The 20357-nt window shown below is 32.9% G+C and overlaps 2 protein-coding genes across 2 annotated transcripts; one reads left to right on the forward strand and one right to left on the reverse strand.

Moving 5' to 3' along the window:
* Positions 1-423: 423 nt before the first annotated feature.
* LOC108205416 (uncharacterized) lies at positions 424-2776 on the reverse strand. The gene is made up of 5 exons (XM_017375365.2): positions 2073-2776; positions 1770-1827; positions 1581-1664; positions 1360-1495; positions 424-1264 (listed from the first exon to the last, which is right to left on the reverse strand). Exons 1-5 carry the CDS (start codon positions 2674-2676, stop codon positions 977-979), a joined length of 1170 nt encoding a protein of 389 aa, XP_017230854.1. The 5' UTR covers positions 2677-2776; the 3' UTR covers positions 424-976.
* Positions 2777-14759: 11983 nt separating this feature from the next.
* LOC108198613 (peroxidase 7) lies at positions 14760-16280 on the forward strand. The gene is made up of 3 exons (XM_017366370.2): positions 14760-15112; positions 15333-15675; positions 15769-16280. Exons 1-3 carry the CDS (start codon positions 14819-14821, stop codon positions 16173-16175), a joined length of 1044 nt encoding a protein of 347 aa, XP_017221859.2. The 5' UTR covers positions 14760-14818; the 3' UTR covers positions 16176-16280.
* Positions 16281-20357: the final 4077 nt, after the last annotated feature.

Here is a 20357-nt window from a genome sequence, read left to right on the forward strand (position 1 = left end):
GTCACATGTTTTAGGATAGAAACATTAGCTAGCTATTAACTTAAAATGCACAATTAAAAAATAAAGCTAAAATGATAATTTAGTAACTATGATCTTTTAATCTCATCAAAATTGCTCTGTGTTGTTTACTATTCAAACAGATTACTGGTCTGATACATAACTCATATCTAAAAATGAGAATTACTGTTTGTGAGGAACTACTCTACAATAATTCAAAAACTCTTGGTTGCATGAGTATAAGGAATGTGTACTTTCTTGTATCTATCCCAAAAGCCTAAGATTCTTCTTCTATGAATGAGACATTGAATGGCTACAAAGCTATGATTTTGATGTCAGAATCTGCATATGAATGTAACCATAATGTCATAAACTGTATAAAAGTTGCGAAAAATGAGAAAAGTCTGTAAAGAAAGCAAGATCACATGCACAAAGAAAGTGTCAAAGTATATTTACATCTGCTCAATCAAATATATACCAAGCACCCCACAGTCAATAATGATACAATCCAATGCTCAAACTCCTAAAAAAACACAAAAACACTCAAAACCCTCCACTCTAGATTATGCTACACCCATTGTTATCCATATTATGGGTGTGAAGAAAATCACAAATTGCCTTATCTTGATCACATTTGATTCTTTTTCACACAACCTGTTAAAAAGCCATCAAATAATGGAGAAGAGGTGGTGGTCACAAAGCAAAGTGAATGGCATATGCACCAAACACATGCTTCTGTCCCAGTTTTTTCTGCCCACCTGCACATGCTCTTCTATCTTAAACTCCTTCTAAAAATCACTGCTGTTGAGTATAATATCTTACAACAACATATAATAAAACATCACACCTTCACACAACCTAGACATTATCTTCAAGTTCCTAGCTGGAAAATTACCTAACAATTAAGAAACTATTAGTGTTATAATCTTGTGATTACTAAAATTAATAGCCATTCTTGTTTGCCATGTGAATGACAACTTCATAGAGCTGGTGCCACGGTGGCGCGTCTCTGAGCCAGCGCAGTGCATTGAAGGTGGCGCGGGCAGGTGATGAGGTGGTCGATGGTGAGTCCAGCTGCCTGCATGAAGGAGTGTAGAACAGTGGGTCCGACTAATCGGAATCCTCTCTTGACCATGTCTTTGCTAATGCCCTCTGATTTTGAAGTTTTGACAGGCATTTTGTTGCATAATTTGTATTGTGTGACAATAGGGTTGTTGTTGACAAATCCCCATAGATATTTGTCAAATGACCCAAATTCCTTCTTAATCTGAAAACCAAATTTGTAAGCCTAGTGTTAATAGATTTCTTAAATTGTTATGTTGTTTAATAAACATAAAAAGATAAAAGTGTTGCAGTGATTACCTGAAGAATTCTGTTAGAATTGTCTACAACTCCTCTGACTAGCCTTAACTCTATGTTATACTCAGCACTGATTGATGTAATTTTCTTTTCTGAATATTTAGAGACAATTTCTGCATCAAATTCTGAGAAAGCATCTCTGTATATAAAAACAGCAGAGTTAGAGCTATAAGTTAGCAAAATTTTAATGTTTGCATGCTAATTGTAAATATTAGGCTCCTCACCTGAATTCCTGTCTTTTCTTTAGGACTGAAGTCCAATCTGATCCAACTTGTGCACCAGTTAGCACTAACAATTCAAACAGCACCCTGCATATCATTAGAAGAATCGTATATAGTTAATCCCCAAATCGCAATGCTAAAAAAAATTGTTCACACATATATAAAATAATGCTAGCGGAACAAGAGAATTACTTGTCATCATGGGTGGGAACTCCCCATTCTTCATCATGGTAAGCAACATAAATCGGGTCTGCAAAGATAACAAAAAGCAGCGCTATTTTATTAATAATGAAAAACTCCGAATACTTATTTTTTTTTTCAAATTCAAGCATAGCGCATATTTATCTTCTCTCAGTAACAAGAGGTTGGGAAATGAGGATATTAGCTTCCTTAAAGGCACGAGTGTGATAATATTCAAATTTCCGCTCGTAACAAGAGGTTGAAGGTTCGGGCAAAGGCTCAGTTAAAAATAAAGATATAAATTAAAGAGCATACCTGAATTAGGTGTAATGAAACTGCATCTTTTATCCTCTGTGACATTAAGAGTTGGCTCAATATTATCATTGAGGTTCAGGTAGGGGTCATATTTCGCAGACTTTGACCTTCCATAATGAGCAATCTTCATTTTTCTCTGCACTTGCAAATTCGCCACTTGCTCCCTCCTAGCCGCTGCAATACTTCCAGGAGCCTCGACTATACAAGACGAAACATAATTCAATGTGCTAGTGTCAACACAAGCCGTCTCGGTCTTTGACTTCTTCACAGGAATCCTAGCCTTCGGATCACTCTTGGGTGTCAAAACCAGCTTCTCAACGCTAGAATTAAGTCCATTCGGGTCATTCCCTCGTTTAATCGCAGGCTGTCGAGGCGATTTCAGCTTCGGAGACATAGGTGGAGTGGTCACAAAAGGCCTTAGTTTTGGACTAGTCACATTACTATGGGGAGGGCGCAGAGGCTGAATTTTAGGTGGTGTAACGGATTTTTTCGACGATATTCGACGTTCGAGCAGCGGGACTTGATTCGGCTGAAGGACAGGACGACCATTGAGATCAAAAGAGGGAGTGGTCGTTTGTTGAAGTTTGGACTTGGAGGAACACATTGTCAAGAGGAGGGCTTGTTTTGAAGTTCAAATGATTGTTATGTTTTTCGGAATGGGAAATAAATGGAAGAGTGCAAGTTGAGAGGGGGTTAAGTGAATATGAAGGGTATATATAGAAAAGGAGAAAAGATTGTGGGGGCAAGTTTGTGGAAGTTGTAACATGGGAGAGTTGGAATCTGTCATATATGTGATCATGTTCGTGGTCTTGTGAGTTGAGATTTTGAGAATGAAAGGGACCTTGGCTTAGGCTCGGGTCTTTGTTAGACTTCTGTATGCCAATAGTATAGTTTTTTTTGTTCGTATGAGAATTCTTTAATTTTCGAAAATCGTTTTTAGGGTCTCGACAAAATTTGTCATCTGTCTGGTGAAAGATCTGGGATGATATTTTTTGGGAACTAAACTAATTTTCGAAAAATAACGTGTATTTATTATTTGTTCGGAGTATAACAGTGAAAATAAAAATAAAATCACGGACTAGGTACGGAGTGTATTTATAATGTGCCCCATTTTGAGTTGAGTTTTTTTTTAACAAATCGATTGAATAATAAGTTTATGGAGTGAAATCTGTATTTATCTTTTTTATCAATATATATTGAACTAATCTGTAATTAAATATAAAAAAGTGATGAATATAAATGACAGCCTAGTGATGCTCTTGTTCTATGGCCCCCGACCCCGAGTGCATGCCTTTACTGCAACTGTGGCTGGAGCGGGGGAGAGATTTTTATGGGGCAGGAAAAAAGGAAGCCTTATTTTATAACGTCTTCACTTTTCAGCTGGCTCTAATTCTGTCATCTCTCCCGTCCTTTCTTTTTACATACTCTTTCATGAATCATGATGATAAAACATGTTAATTAGCTTTAAAAAATCTACAGAAACACTTGGCCATAAAAGAGAGCGAAACACTTTCGATAATCAGACACAAATCTCTACTTTAAATTATATACTCGGTTTGTCCGTCTCATTTTCCTTTTAAAGTTTTTTTTACTGCTCGATATGCATTTTAAGACGCATATAAAATATAGTTCTATAACTTATTTTTGAAAAATTTTCCTTTTTGTATAAAACTTTAAACATCGATTTTTTATTCAAAAAAAAAGTTCAAAATAATTAATCAAATTACATTTTACGAGAGTATTAGAATGCGTGACGAGCCCCCGTCCCCAATATAAACAAATGAGGGGACGGAAGGAGTATCATTCAAATATATAATAATAAGCCACTTTTCATCTGGCTCTAATTAAAATATTCAATTATTAGAAATTATTTAACATGCTCCATAAAAATAATTATTTAATCTGCATAATAAAAATATATTAATTTAACATGTTTATTTATTTTATTTTTTAAAATATGAACTCTGATTATGTATCATTTTAGTATAAATATATATTTTTTAAAATTAAGTATTCAAAATATATAATAAAATATAATATTGTAACCCAGGACGGTTACAAGCTAGTATAAACTAGGAGAGGAGCGCCTAATCCTGACACGGGTGTACAAATCAAGCAATCTACATAATTTTTGTGTTAATACTAAGATAGTGTTTGTTTATTGCTTAAAAGTCCGCTTTCTGGGTTTATAAGTTAGAAGCTAGGAATGTTATCTTTTATTTCAGGGTTTCGACTTCTTCAACAAACACTTTAATCACTTATATAAGTCTTAACTTGCTTCTGACTTCTACTCCACTTTTTTATTTGAAGTACGAAACACTTATTTTAAGTTCACTCAAACAGCCTGTAAAAGAGGTGGTTGTGATAAAAAAGAAGAAGAAGGAGCTGGTTGAGTTTAGTTGACATTTTACATATGAAAATCAACGTATTATTGCAATGCACATGCAGGTGTAGCTACAGAAGCTGACATTTGAACAATCAGGAATGATATTATTCTGAATCCTTATTTTGCAGATGGATTAGATGTTAAAATATACAAAAACTAGAATCAGAATTGTATGGAATCTCATAATCTTGAACTAAAGGACGGTGGTTAAAGGCCTGCAGAATAATTAGCATAGGCTAACAGGTTGTACATGTTCATTATAATAGTACAAGTTTAATACCAAAGACCTTTGCTCAAAAACAGCATTAAGATCTGGTAAGCGTGTTGAAACTCTGTCTTTTCTCAAAATTATTACTCCCTCTGTCCCTCTCATTTGTTTACAGTTACTATTTTGGGATGTCCCTCTCATTTCTTTACATTACCATAAATAGTAAGTTTTTCTCATCATTACACCCATTATCTTCCCCCACTATCTCATATTTAACAATAAAAACTACTATTACACCCACTACTTTCCTCCACTATCTCAAATCTATTATTAAATATTGATAGGTCCCACCACTTTACCCACTTTTCATCTAACTTTACTCATTTTTCATACATTGTATTAGTCTCCGTGTCCCCCTTCAATGTAAACAATTGAGGGGGACGGAGGGAGTAACTTTTTATTATAATATGAAAAGGTAGAGTTGCAGTTCTGGCATTCTGTAAAACACGCACGGGATTAGGGGAACACCTCTGGAATGAGGCTGGTTAATTCATCCAAGAAGTGGATTAAGTAAGATAATTTACATATATTCAATTTACGAAGAATATTATGGCTGGACTTAAAAAAATCCCAGTTTCCCGAGAGATGTAACCTATTCGTAGCTTACAAGTCAATTTCCGTCATAAACTCGAATGTAATAAGTGAAATGTTAGTGTTTTTCGGTAACTTATTTTCAATTTTGAAATTTGATTTAATATAAATATAAAAGATCATTTTAAAAGATAATTTATTATTATATAATAATTTTTATATCCAATAGGTTGTAAATATAACAAGATTTTGAAATTTAAGATTTTTAAAATTTGGAGTGGCCATGATGAACCCAGGTAACTAAGTTCTCATGTTTTGAGGTAACTACAAATATCATGAAAATTAAAGTTTTCTTATCATATCTATCTAGATATCATCTAACCAAACACTTGCACCCAATCAATATACTTATATAAAGGAGAAGCGGGCGGCGTGTAGGTGGCGCCTCTCACATCGCTCCGTTCTATTTTTCTAATTTTCTGGATTTTTTGGATGAAAAATATCAAAAATTAGAACTACTTTTTTAGTTTCGGGTATATTAGAAGCAAGTTTCAGAATCTGATTTTGCTTCAGATTATTTATAGAATATAATAGCTTGAAAGTTTTAATCTGATTTGATTTTGTTTCAGATTATTTAATTATGGGAAAGACAGATTATTTATGGAATATGGTAGCTTGAAAATTTTAATCTGATTTTGTTCGGATTATTTAATTATGGGAAAAAGTAGGCGCCTCTCACATCGCTCCGTTCTATTTTTCTAATTTTCTGGATTTTTTGGATGAAAAATATCAAAAATTAGAACTACCTTTTTTAGTTTCGGGTATATTAGAAGCAAGTTTCAGAATCTGATTTTGCTTCAGATTATTTATAGAATATAATAGCTTGAAAGTTTTAATCTGATTTGATTTTGTTTCAGATTATTTAATTATGGGAAAGACAGATTATTTATGGAATATGGTAGCTTGAAAATTTTAATCTGATTTTGTTCGGATTATTTAATTATGGGAAAAAGTAGCAAACAAGTCTCTCTGCACCTATAAATACCGTATAGATCGTAGGGTTTTGGATCATCTAAACACAACCTCCTCTCTCAATACCACAAACCAACCTGATAGTTCTCTTACTACTCGATTTTTAAAGGAGAAGCGAGGGACTTGTAGGTGGCGCCTCTCACAGCTCCGTTCTATTTTTCTAATTTTCTGAAATTCTTGGATGGAAAATATCAAAAATCAGAAATACCTTTCTCTTGCTCGATTTCTAACTTGGAGGTGTCGTTCTTCTACAACGATAAGTGAAGGCTGTTTATACAGTAAAGGTTGTTGCAAGCAAATGTAGTTATAGACCGTTACATTGGAGTCGACAAATCCAAACACGTGAAAAGAATATAGTCTTGACATGATATTGATGGTTGATGTCAATAAATTAATTATTAGTGATGTATGTTTGTCGGTTATTCTTTTATAATATTTGTTTTGTTCATCGGAAATGTTTGTTGTTGTTAATTTTTATATTATTTACTTTGTATACATGAAAATATTATTCATGCATTATCTGTTTTCTCTGTTTAAGCAACTTTTAAGAGGGTAGTTATATTTAAGTTAGATGTTTTTGTGCACAATCAATCCAAAAAAATTGGAGGAAGGTGACAATGTAAGAACATGATTACTTTAAAAAAAAACAAATAAAATTAAAATTCGTCATGCTTTAAATTGTTAATTACGTGTATAAATTTATTTATTTTCATTTTTCACCATGAATTATAATCCAATTTTGCAATTTTATATATTAGTATTGGTATTAAATCAAGATTTTTATAATATAAATTTATTTTATCCTACAAATATTAACTTTAAAATATTAATATACTTTTTATAGACAGCCATAAAATTATTTTATTCTAAAAATATAATATTAGATCACTTATATAATTTTTATAGACCGTCGCAACGCGCGGCTTCTCAACTAGTTTATATTCAATCAATTTTTGCTTACGTAGTTGGGTTATATTGAAACAAACTAGGCCTTCGTTATTTTCTTTTGTCTCATAAATCATACTATCGCATGGATATTGAACGAAAACAAAATTGGAATTTATTGCTTGTTAGTTGTTACATCATGCTAAAGTCAAAAAAACTGCCAAACAATAGCTTCTCTGAATCCACAAAGAGCAAACAAGATCCCGATAACAAGCAACTGATTATACAGTAAAATAGACCTCGCAGGCTTCAACATCAAGTAATATTATTACAACTGCAGTAGCTAGTGTATTGATATATTCCAAATTAAAACAGTCACACAGAGGAAGAAGATAACACTCTGTTCAATAAACTCCATATAAATGACACAGCATGTATCGAGTCCCAGTTTTCTTGAGCCCATTTGTTTTCTTTCTGGAAGTAGCCAACTCATTTACCACCAGACCTAGAGGTATCATATATTTCTGCCACATTTTATTATTGGAAAAAAAAAAAAGAATTCGATTTCATCGTCCAGCAACAACTGCTTTGACAGAAGCCGCGGTTTCTGACCCTCTTGACTAAGGTCTCAGAAATTTAAAATTATTGTCACATGGCTCAGACCTGTCGTGTCTTTTTAAAAGTGTATCACTGTAAACTGACTAAAGGACTCTACAGTAAGACATTTTTATGGAATCCGAAAAAGTTGATTTCACTTGTTTTTATATCATTTTCCTTCCGAAACATTTCCAAAATTATAGTATTAACTAGAGTAGCTATTTGTTCTTGTAATATTCCCCCGTCTTTCAATTGTTTACTGTCTTCTTTCACATATTTTAGGACTCATATAAACTATAATTTTATAATTTATTTTTAAATTTTATTTAATTTTTAGTGTGTGAATAATCTATAAAATTATATTTTATAAAAGTATTTTATTGGTATCTACTTGTCTAAAAGATTCAAAAGTAAACAGAGAAACTAACATTAATGTCTATTGGTTGGCAAAACTGGTTAAAAGTCTTAAAAAAATTAACTTAACCTAATTTCTTTAATAAGCAATTAGAAGCATGAAGCATCCTCTTTATTTCTAATCAATCAACTTAAACATTACTTTGCCACAAAACTAAACACCCCATGTGTTGATCCCAACCTTTTGCATCACTAATATCAAGCACTTTGTAGACATATCCATGGCAAAACACATGATTGGGATAATTAATCATGCAATATCCTCTGCTACCTAGCTTCTTAACACCTCCTCTTTTATCTTATCAGTTGCACCTATAGTAGGCCCTGTTATCACTTATTGTAATCTTTGTTTTTTATTTTTCTGATTAAATTAACTCAGCTTCTCAACTTCGAAATCACATTTTCAACTGAAAAAGATATGAGATCTACAAAATTTTAGCACTTTAGAAAAATAAATCGAGTATGGCTGATGATGTGATGATTTGAAATGACAAGTTAGGACGAAGATTGTTACAATGACACTTCCATGTTACTAGTGAAAAACGAGGAGTGTTTCGTTATTGTCTGAAATTTATTAGCCTTCCAAATAAAAGATGAGATTGAAAAACTTTCTGTCAATTTCTATATGTGAAGTGTGATGAAAGATGATGCTGATATATCTCATGCATGCATGTTCCTTTGCTTCAATTCTCTGCAGGACGATGGTTACATATTTTACTATATATCGAACGCGGCCAAGTTGCATTATTTGTTCGTACAAATAACATATAGTATATGCTCTGTTATTCTACAACCGTGTTTATACATATATGTGCATATACATCCATGAAAATCAGCTCTGGCCTATGAAAGCCACGATTCACCACATAACCCAAAGTACATGCAATACTATCTTTGTCTTCCATGGTTTTGCAATTCATCTTTAATTTATATTGAATCAATATACTCATATATAAAGGAGAAGCGAGAGGCGAGAGGCGTCTAGGTGGCGCCTCTAACATCGCTCCGTTCTATTTTTCTAATTTTCTAAAATTCTTGGATGAAAAATATCAAAAATTAAAACTATCTTTTTTTAGTTTCATGTATATTAGAAGCAAGTTTCAGAATCTGATTTTGTTTAAGATTATTTATGGAATATAGTAGCTTGAAAGTTTTAATTTGATTTTGTTTCAGATTATTTCAATATACTTATATAAAGGAGAAGCGAGGGGCGTGTATGTGGCGCCTCTCACATCGCTCCGTTTTATTTTTCTAATTTTCTGAAATTTTTGGATGAAAAATATCAAAAATTAGAACTACCTTTTTTAGTTTCATGTATATTAGAAGAAAGTTTCAGAATTTGATTTTGTTTCAGATTATTTATGGAATATGGTAGCTTGAAAGTTTTAATTTGATTTTGTTTCAGATTATTTAATTATGGGAAAGAGTAGCACACAAGTCTCTCTGCGCCTATAAATACCCCTATAGATTGTAGGGTTTTGGATCATCTAAACACAACCTCCTCTATTTCAATTTCAATCTGATTTTGTTTCAGATTATTTAATTATGGGAAAGATTAGCACACAAGTCTCTCTGCAACTATAAATACCCCTATAGATTGTAGGGTTTTGGATCATATAAACACAACATCCTCTCTTTCAATGCCATAACCCTACCTCTCTCTGGTAATAGTTTTCTTGCTCGATTTCTAACTCGGTGGTGCCGTTCTTCTACAACGATGAGTGAAGGATGTTTATACAATATTAAAAAAAAAATAAAGGTTGTTGCAAGCAAAGATAGTTATAGACCACTATGTGGGAGTCGACAAATCCAAACACGGGAAAAGAATATAGTCTTGACATGATATTGATGGATGATATCAATAAATTAACTATTAGTGATGTGTGTTTGTTGGTTATTTTTTTATAATATTTGTTTTGTTCATCGGACATGTTTGTTGTTGTTAATTTTTATATGATTTACTTTGTATACAGGAAAAAATTATTATAATTTGTTTGCTCCGTTCAAGCAACTTTTAAGTGAAGGTTGTTTACACATTATTAAAAAATAAAGATTATTACAAGCAAGGGTAGTTATAGACCGCTATCTCAAGGATTTAGGTTAGATGTTTTTGTGCACAATCAATCCAAAAAAATTGGAGGAAGGTGACAATGTAAGAACATGATTACTTTTTAAAAAACACAAATAAAATTAAGATTCGTCGTGCATTAAATTGTTAATACGTGTATAAATTTATTTTCATTTTTTCAGCATGAATTATATTCCAATTTTGCAATTTTATATATTAGTATTGGTATTACATCAAGATTTTTATAATATAAAATTTATGTTATCCTACAAATATTAACTTGGAAACATTAATATACGTTTTATAGACAACCATAAAATTATTTTATTCTACAAATATTAATATTACATCATTAATATAATTTTTATAGACCGCCTCAACACGCGACTTCTCAACTAGTTTCTTTATAAAAGTGGATAATATAAATTGTCATACTACTATATATGGCTAAGATGAAAGCGTAGATTGGGCAAGATGACTCAAATACCAGACACTTTTACTACGTTTGGATGGGAAGAATATAATAAAATGAGTAAAAATTATTATGATGAGATTTATTGAAGGTGAATGAAGCATTCTATCCGTAAATTAAGGAAAATGCTAGAAACGCCCGAAAATATTTTTATTTATTTTTTTCTCAAATCTAATTGGCAAATTGGCAAGGCATGATTAGTTCACCTCATACTAACAACAATGAGATTCCTATATGAACATTAATCACCCTTACAACTTGCCATGTTTGTGCCCTGTTATTCATGGGACAACATTGGAAAATAGAATTTGGAATACGTAATACTACTCATAAATTAATATTCCTTGAATCATTTGACCATATGCACATAATTTTATTTTAAAAAATTTTGAATAGCAGAATCTGTTTATAAAAATGTAAGTTCTAAATAAGGTCGATATAACAATAAATTAAAATTTTTGTAAATTACTCAAAATCGACTCAAATTGAATTGTTTGCAAGTCGAGTCAAGTTGGAATAACAAAATTAGTCAATAAACTAAACAATCAAATTCAACTCGATAAAAATAAACCTCAAACTCAAATTCGGTAGAGAAACTCGACTGACTTATTAACGCATTGCATTTCAATTTTCAAGAAAGTGTATAGTGCTTTCAATGTTAAATTAGATATAGAACACTTTATAAATTGCGTTAGACTTCTCAGACAAGATGGCTGTGAGCCTGTGACAAAGCAACAATCAAGAGAACTGAGATCGTTTACTGAGCTTGTTTTACTCGCGATTGATAAAATTTAAATATTACTAGTTCCTTACATTTCTAAATCAAAAAAAGTAGTAAGCAAAACAGGCAACGAGGAAGAACCTCGTAAAGGTTGTTGATGTACCAATGGCTTTATATCCTTGTGCATAATGCTCTTACATAATTACATTCTTCAGTGATTCTGGCCTAGAAATAAATTTATAGAGGATTATAATTTATACAGCACCCTTTCAACTTGAAACATAACCCATAAGCTGAAGAAATTATTGATTAATATATTCGTACAGAGTCATCGCTGTCAATTATAGACGAGTCTTGTTGGATTGAATGGAGAGAAAAACAATCAACACATTCTGCCACTGTGGTCTCCATTATACGCACTTTGTAATCGACCTGTTGCTGTTTTTATCAATTTACTGAATTCTATTTATGCTTTTATACATCAAACGAAAACACACCCAAAAAAAGACTTGGGAAGTAGTAATCATACAAGGATTTCCAAACTACGAAACCCAATTTTTTTAATTTGTTTTTTGTTTGTTTCTGGTCACATACACTTTTATCTCTGTTATGATCCAAAATCTCGACTGCTTGTTTTCAGGAGAATGGACGGACGTTATTGAATAATAAGACTATTGGTGAATGATTGATTGGAAAAGATATTAGTCCTTGATTTGGGGCTAATTCTTGGATATGTTGAGCCCACTACCATAGGACCATAGGTTTCAAGTTATGGACAGAAGCAGCCCAACCCTATACTCTACCCTAGCACCAAATAGTTTCTAAAAGGGAAAAGAGAGGAGAAAAATTATACATCCGATATGTCTAAAGCCTCTGTGATAAAATCTTTGATATCAACTTTTTAGAATAAAACAATGCAAAAAGCTTATCATTATGTTTGAATTTGGATGTTGGGTGTCCATGAGCACATCCTAAACGCTAAATTTAATGTATTTGGTTTATTTTAACTGGGACAACTTTTGAATATAGGGTTCACCATTACTAATAAGTAGCAGCCAATCAAAATAAGTTAAATACATGAAATTTGGCGGTTAGCATGTACCCATCACACACCGTAGCAAAACCGTATTATGTTTTATGGTTCGTGGCTACCAGAAAAGTAAAAGCCTGGTGTTGGATGCAAGCATGTCAAAATATCTTAAACTCAGGCCAAGATGGTAAATATATATCAGAATCATGGTCTTAGAATTCCGATTTCGGAACTAATCGATTAACATTATATTGATTCGGGATTTATTACAGATTTGTTAGAGATTTTTTCAATAAATACGGGATTTCTGAAATCTATAAATTGATAAAATATTTTTTAAGAATTAATCGAAGATTTTTAAATGAATGGGGACATTTAGAACACATATCAAAACTTATAAAAGAGACACTATCAGTTTTGGTTAGTTTATCAAATGTCAGCCTGGCCTGTCTAAAGGTTTAATTTCCAGAAACATAAACAGAAGTTGTCATCTTATAGGAAAAATTGAAATCTCCGAAATTGAACTTCTACGGACAATTTTCACTACCTCATTGCAGCTCTTGCGCAAATTTTAAACAGGTGCTGCACATATAGCTACATCTTAAGTTCAAAGTACAAAGGTACGATAAGATCAAAAGAAACAGTAACAGAGTAAACGTGGTAGCTTATGATCCCTTTAGGAAGATGTGGGCAAAGGAGAAGTTTCTAGAAGAGATGGAACTGAACCAGAATACCAGATTATCTGCCAAACTATGATGATATTAGCAACGGAATTTACCTTATTATGTTGTTGCCTTGTTAGCAAATTCTTGTTATTCAAAGTTTTGGTATCTTAGCTTGTCCTTTTACTGTTTTACATGTAACATATTCTAACCCGGACCAGCTTCTTATCTTATTTTCGTCGTTGGCCAGTGTTCTAACGCGATGATGTAATATCATCATCACTGACACTCCCTCCGATTCTATAAACTTTTCATGTTTGATATGTCGGTACTGTTCATAACATGAGACAAATTAATAATTTACGTCTAATCTATAAAACTAAATATGGTCGTGAGTGATCTCGTTGGATTCGTACTCACGAGTACCTTAATACGATGAAGAGACGGAGAGAGTATCTATTTTCATGCAAAACGATTCGAGAGGTCTAAGAAATTCAACTCCTTAGAATGTCAGAAACCACACCAATGATACAAGGAGAATGTCCTGATAGAGCCATTTTCTTTGAATGAGTTTTTCCCATAATCCTATGTGTTGATCAGCGATGTAGAGAGTTTTAGTTGTTACTATGGCCTATGTAGAGTAATCTGTAACTTCTTTGCATGATCAATCGCAGAAGATTTCCTTCCCTAAATACACATTCGTATTATGTGTGCAGTTAACTATTTACGAACTAGAATAGGGATTCTATAAAAGCTAAAGTTTCACAGACAAGAAGTATAATCTGCTATAGCTATATGCGAATGATTTTACAGAAAATTCTGTTCTGTATTGATTGTTGATGGACAATAGAAGGCAAAATTTTGAACCAAATGACTACGATTTAAAACAGAAGGGCACAGAACACCATACTAAAATGTAAGAGGAGCGAATGGGCGATACATTATTAAAAATTATGAAGACTCGTTGGAATCTCCGGTCTGGAAAGAATAGAGCTTTCAGGCTTGCCAGAGAAACCCGAGTCCATAGCAGGAAGAGCTTATGAACTCTCCACAAAACAGAGTTAAGTTCTGACTGTAAGAGTCTTGAGTCTACGCATAAATGTCTGGTCTTCTGTGGTGAGTCCACGCATAAATGTCAATCACATCTATTCGGATGGCACTTCTTATATCAAGAATTATTGAGAGACCTAAATAAATGTATTTAAGCGATGAAATCATTCCATTATGGCTTATTAATTTATCCAGGAATTACTCTATGTTCAAAGCATAAGGTGTTCTTTGGTTATTTTGGGCCTTGGCAAGACTTCTGGATCGTTAGACCAATACTGTTAAGCCAGGCTTAGCATTGCTATGTTCCTAGACGCTCTATTCATCCTTCAAAAACATAATTTAGTTGCATTGCTCTCTGCCAATGTCTTCGCACGTTGAGATCTATATATCAGAAGACTTTTACATTAGTTTAAGTTCAATGATCAAACATTAGCTACACATAAAACATGTTGTCACGTTATCAATATCAGCAAAAGGAGTGCCTCTCCACATATGTTAATATCCTTACCTACCTCATTCTATGCATGCATATTTACACAATAGTCAGCTCTATATATACGCCACATCAATTACCATCTCTCACAACCAAAATCAAAATCTTGTCTCATTCATCAAAAATATAAGAAAGAAATGAAGACTTGCATCAGCTTTTTCTTAATATTGTTCTTAGTTGTGGTTTCAGCGAAAGAGTATGATGGAGTTGATGATGATGATGAGCAGAGCTTCCCTGGAAATTCTATTACCACCTTTAGAGATATACCAGATTACTCGGACTTCGAGGATGATCTAACCTTTTCATACTACCACAAGAGCTGTCCTGATGCCGAAGCCATTATCCAGAGGAAGGTTGATGAATGGATTAAGAAGGACGACACTCTTGCTCCTAGTCTTATAAGGTTGCAGTACCACGACTGCGTTGTTCGGGTAAGAAATTAGCATCTGTGTCATCAAACAAAGTTGTTAATATTGACCACCTTGTTAATCACACACCTTAAACAATTGATGTAAGTTGAATCTAGTGATGCATAATTAGCGGCATTTTGATTTGCAAATATTTATTATATAATCAGTATAAAATGCAAGCATCGACTCTAGGCCGCGAATGCTGACACTCCTTAAACTGAAAATTCTTGTGAAAATGTAGGGATGTGATGCCTCAATACTTTTGGACTATGAAGGAAGTGAAAGGAATGCGAATCAGAGCAAATCCTTGAGAGGCTTCGAAGTTATTGATGACATAAAAGCCGAATTGGAGAAGAAGTGCCCGAAGACAGTGTCATGTTCAGATATTCTAGTTGGTGCAGTTAGAGATGCTGTTAGAATAGTTGGAGGTCCTTTCTACATGGTTCCTTATGGCAGAAAAGATGGACGCGTTTCTAAGGCCAAAGAGGCCGAATCTCTCCCCACTGGCCGCGAAAAAATTACTGATCTTGTTGAGTTTTTCCAGTCCATAGGGCTCAATATACTCGATCTGGTTGTCCTCTCAGGTAAATTTAATAACATGATTTTGTTTCATGTAATGTCTAACTGTGATACTTCAGTCGCGAAATGTTTGAGTTCTGTTTGAATTTGAAATTTAGGAGCGCACACAATTGGAAGGACTTCATGTGGCTCAGTGCAAGAAAGGCTGTACAACTTCAATGGAACAGTGGGACGATCCGATCCCTCTATCGATCCTAAATACTTGAACTTCTTGAAAAGAAAATGCAGATGGGCTTCAGAGTTTGTGGATTTTGATGGCATAACACCCAAGAACTTCAACAATGAATACTACAAAAATCTGCAGAAAAACATGGGACTTTTGTCAACAGACCAAATGCTTAACACAGACTCCAGGACTTCAGTTTTGGTCAGTGCCTTGGCTTCTCAGCCTGAGGTTTTTACCTCTCAGTTTGCTGCTTCTATGGTTAAGCTTGGAAAGATTCAAGACCCTTCTTCAGAGGGTAATGGAGAGATTCGTCTCAATTGCAATTACATCAATGCTTAATTTATTTTTGACTGTAAGTGATCCAAGAACAATCTAAGTGAAGGAGCTTTTATTTGGCCTTTTTCCCATGAAATTTTGAATCAGATGAATGTTTCATATGTGTAACTCTTTGCCTTTTTTACTTTAATATGTAGGGATGCATTTGGTAATATTTTTGTTTTATACTTTTGCTGATAATCCTGTTTGTTTCTTTGCTTATATTTTCTTGTATACTGATTTCCGGAAATAATTGGTTGGGGGATTTGCACACACCGAAACCGAATATCTGAAAATTACAGCACTAATGCAAGTTCCTATTCAGCATGCCAAATAAGGTTGTCTCACCCCCAACAAGAGCCCAATGCGGTATTAATTTTAAGAGAGTATACTTTACAGGGTATTTATAATGTTGACTGTAAACACACAACTATTATTTAATTAGATAAATTAATTTTATTCATAAATATTTTCTATACATGGAGAGGTTATTATTATTATTTTTTTTTTGAAACTGGAGAGGAGAGGTTATTATTATTAATGAGATTATAACAAACAATATCCAATATCTCCCTATAAAATGGTTGGTAGCATGTGTCTATTTTCACATACTCAAAAATTCGTACTGACATATTAGGAGGAAGCCAGTGACTTAGAAAGTCTTTATTTTATAATATATTTAATAGTGAGTTAACGACTTACTCCCTTCGTCCCACCTATTTCTTATCGAATGGGTTGGGCACGGAGGTTAAGAAATATGTATAAAGTAGTGGAAAAGCGAAAGAAAAGTGGGTGAAGTTGTGAGACCCATTGACTATTTTTGGTAAGTTTTGAAATGTAAAAAATTGAGTGGAATACCAAAAAAGTAAAATGTAAAGAAATGGGTGGGACGGAGGGAGTATAATAAACAGCTTATATAATATATTTAAAAAAAATTATATTTCTTATTATATTTAAGAGTGAGTCAAGATAGGAAGGTACTCATGAATTATGATTTAGTCACGATAATTTAAAAATAATCAAAATTGTGCAAAAGAAAACAACCGAGCACAACAGAAAGTACGTGCATCAATCGAAGAAAAAAAATAACTAGCGGTAATTACAAGAAAAAGTACGTGTATCAATGGGCAAAGACCGGATGCCGAATAGTTTATATTCTTTAAAGGAAGAAAAGTAAAAGAAAAATGGAAAACCAGTGCTGCAAATGCAACCATTTGTTTACTTTGAACATTTTGTAAGCAATGATGAATCTGCATATGGTCTGGACCCACACGTACAATCCATTTATTTCTTTCTTACATCAGAAGATGTTTTTATGCTTTTATCCGCTTCCACCCACCAGACCACATTCAATACCAGCATTACACTATCAACCATATGCTAGTTAGATACTAGTAGATAGATTTGGACTCTCTTGAATTCAGATATTGATGGGTAGCAACAATTTATAAATTTAACAGGAATTTTTATAATTAAGAACTGTTATGGAGAGCCCAAGGTTGAGTTCTTAAGATTTAAATATAATATTTTCTGGCAGAATAAATAATTATTTAGAATTTATTCAAAGAGATTACAAAATCTAAATTGCACCAACAAATTTTCATGTTTTTATAAATTTAAAAAATTCATTAATTTATATATGTCGTAAGAATTATAAATTCTAAACTTAAATTAAATACAATCACATTTGTAAGGGCATTTAAATTTTTTTTTTTTGAAAAAAATTGAAATACTGATTAAAATATTCACACACATTTTAATATGGACATGAACTGTAATTAAATATAGCTATACCTCATTAGTAACAAAGAATTTATTAAAAATTTGGATTCAATGCACCCCTTGTATATAAATACACACATGTTGACCAAATCTGCGATCGGAATGGTATGGCTAAAGAGAGCTCCCCTACGCTCAACAAAATTATGACCAACTTTTCTTGTTTTATTTTGGCCTCAACAACCCTCTTCTTTTTCATGCTTACAGTGATAATATCACCTACACAACACACCTTACCTCCTTCAACTATGAAGTCTTTGGTGGCGGAATCAAATGTGAAAAGCTTCAAAGAAGATGGTAATGCACAACAAAATGTTTCAATCACCGGGCGACGAGGAGGGCCTTGTAAATCGGTGAAGTGGCGAGAGAGAATTAACAATGCTAATGCTCATGAAGTTCCTAGCGGTCCTAATCCTATCTCGAATAGGTAAAATTAAATTTTAGAAATTAGGGTATGACCGATCGATGTATGTAGGTCATCTCTCTCGGTTATAGGTGCTTCTATTTAATATAGTTCGAGATTCCGAATTTTGAGTATTCGTCTTGGGTTTATCGTCATTATTTGTAGGATTTCTTTTCTGCTTTCGTTCTTTTGCTTTGTTTGCGGGAAACATGGCTGATTCGGAGCATCGATTTGCATCATGAATTAATAGTTAATCAGATCAAAAAGGAGATGATTAAATGATTTCATTGAAATAAGAAAGATGGAAAAAATATCTTGATCGAAAATTTGATATGATATACAATTGGGGGAGTGATTACTTTTTCTGTCCCGGATAAATTGAATTAAATATTATTTTTTCTGTCACAGATAAATTGAATTAAATAATAAATGTTATAGATTTATTTCATTTTTCCCAAAATTAAATATTCCGATAAAAATCAAAAATGAAGGCTTTGTCTATTTATTTACTCCCTTCTTTTATCTACGTCCTTTTAAATTTGTTTATAATATGTTGTTATTCCTAGTTTTCTCGGTGGAATAACCGTTACATTCTTCTTATTTTCTTTATTGAAATATTTCTTAATAATAAAATTTTAATTAAAAATTAAAGTGCCAATATATATTTGGTATATTATGCCTTAATTTCTTTTAATTTCCCAATAATATTATTCTTAACAGTTCAAAGAATATTAGTATATAAATATTTATTATGTTTAAAATAACCCCCAATTAAATATATGTAGGTCATTTTGAAGAAATAGACTTCATTTTTATCTATTTCCTATTTGCAAAAATTATTATTATTTTCTTAAAACATTTACTAGAGATATTTATGTGTAATATGAATAAAATATTTTAAATTTTCATTTAAAGTAATTAATATATATTTTAATGAAGTCAAATTTCAAAATGAAACTATTACTAAAAAAATTACCATTTCAAACTACTCATTTCAACTTATCAACATTTTTACATGGACCGCGCAAGTAATAAAATGATTAATACGTACGCAACCACCATTGTTTATTTCTCTAGAGGAAGTGCCTGATTTTGTCACGTTGTATTATAGTAATTTTAAGGTCTCGAGATGGATCAAAACAACACATTTACGACATGAGCACTTGGCAAGCAAGCCTGAGCATGGCATCCTGTGCCTAAATCGGAATCCGGATCATTTGTTAAACGCTAACAATTTAACATCCACACGTATAGGAAGTGAATGATGTAGTATCGAGTGCCAAGATAATGTCAGCACCGGCCAAGATTAAAACAAAAGGTGAAGAAGCTAATGATTGTTCCGGTTTAGAAGCTTTTATGTGCTAGCTAGCAGTAAAGACTTCAGACTGGACCGCAGGCAATCATCAAAGTGAAAGTAATATAGGACCAAAATCAAGCATTGTTTTGCGTGAAATTTCAGAGACCTTAATGTGTAAATATATGCTCAATACTTTGTTATTGTGCCAACTCGGAGCATTGAATTGTATAAATTGTATGACAGTATCCGAAGCAAGGGACAAAAACAACTTATAAGTAGCTCAGAAATGTCGCTTTCTTCTGCTGTGTCTGGCCGAGGCCTTGAATGTATTTTGTGGTGCAGAAAAGTAAAAGTCACAGTTTGTATGGAGCTGTAACGCAGGAGGCATCTGTGAACCATCAAAATCAGTGTCAATATATCTTTTTTCTTGTTCGTATACAGTTGTGTAGGATATTGTTAATTTGGCTGGGAAGATGTTCAGAGTAGTTTGATTTTTCGTCTGGGCATCTTTGAGTTCTAAACGAGGGAAAACATTGTCCATTCCAATTAAACCCACCATATGTCTATACGAAATTCACCAAGCATTTTCCATAATTTGCATCTAAGCAAGCGAGTCATAATTTCTTAACAGTAGCGTTTTGGGCCGAGCCCTACAGGTTTGTTTTTAAACGGGTTAATTATCAAACTCATAACTGAAGTGGACAAATGGTATCAACTTCATCACTGA

Source organism: Daucus carota, chromosome 1 (genome assembly GCF_001625215.2).
Source record: "Daucus carota subsp. sativus chromosome 1, DH1 v3.0, whole genome shotgun sequence".
Taxonomy (NCBI): domain Eukaryota; kingdom Viridiplantae; phylum Streptophyta; class Magnoliopsida; order Apiales; family Apiaceae; genus Daucus; species Daucus carota.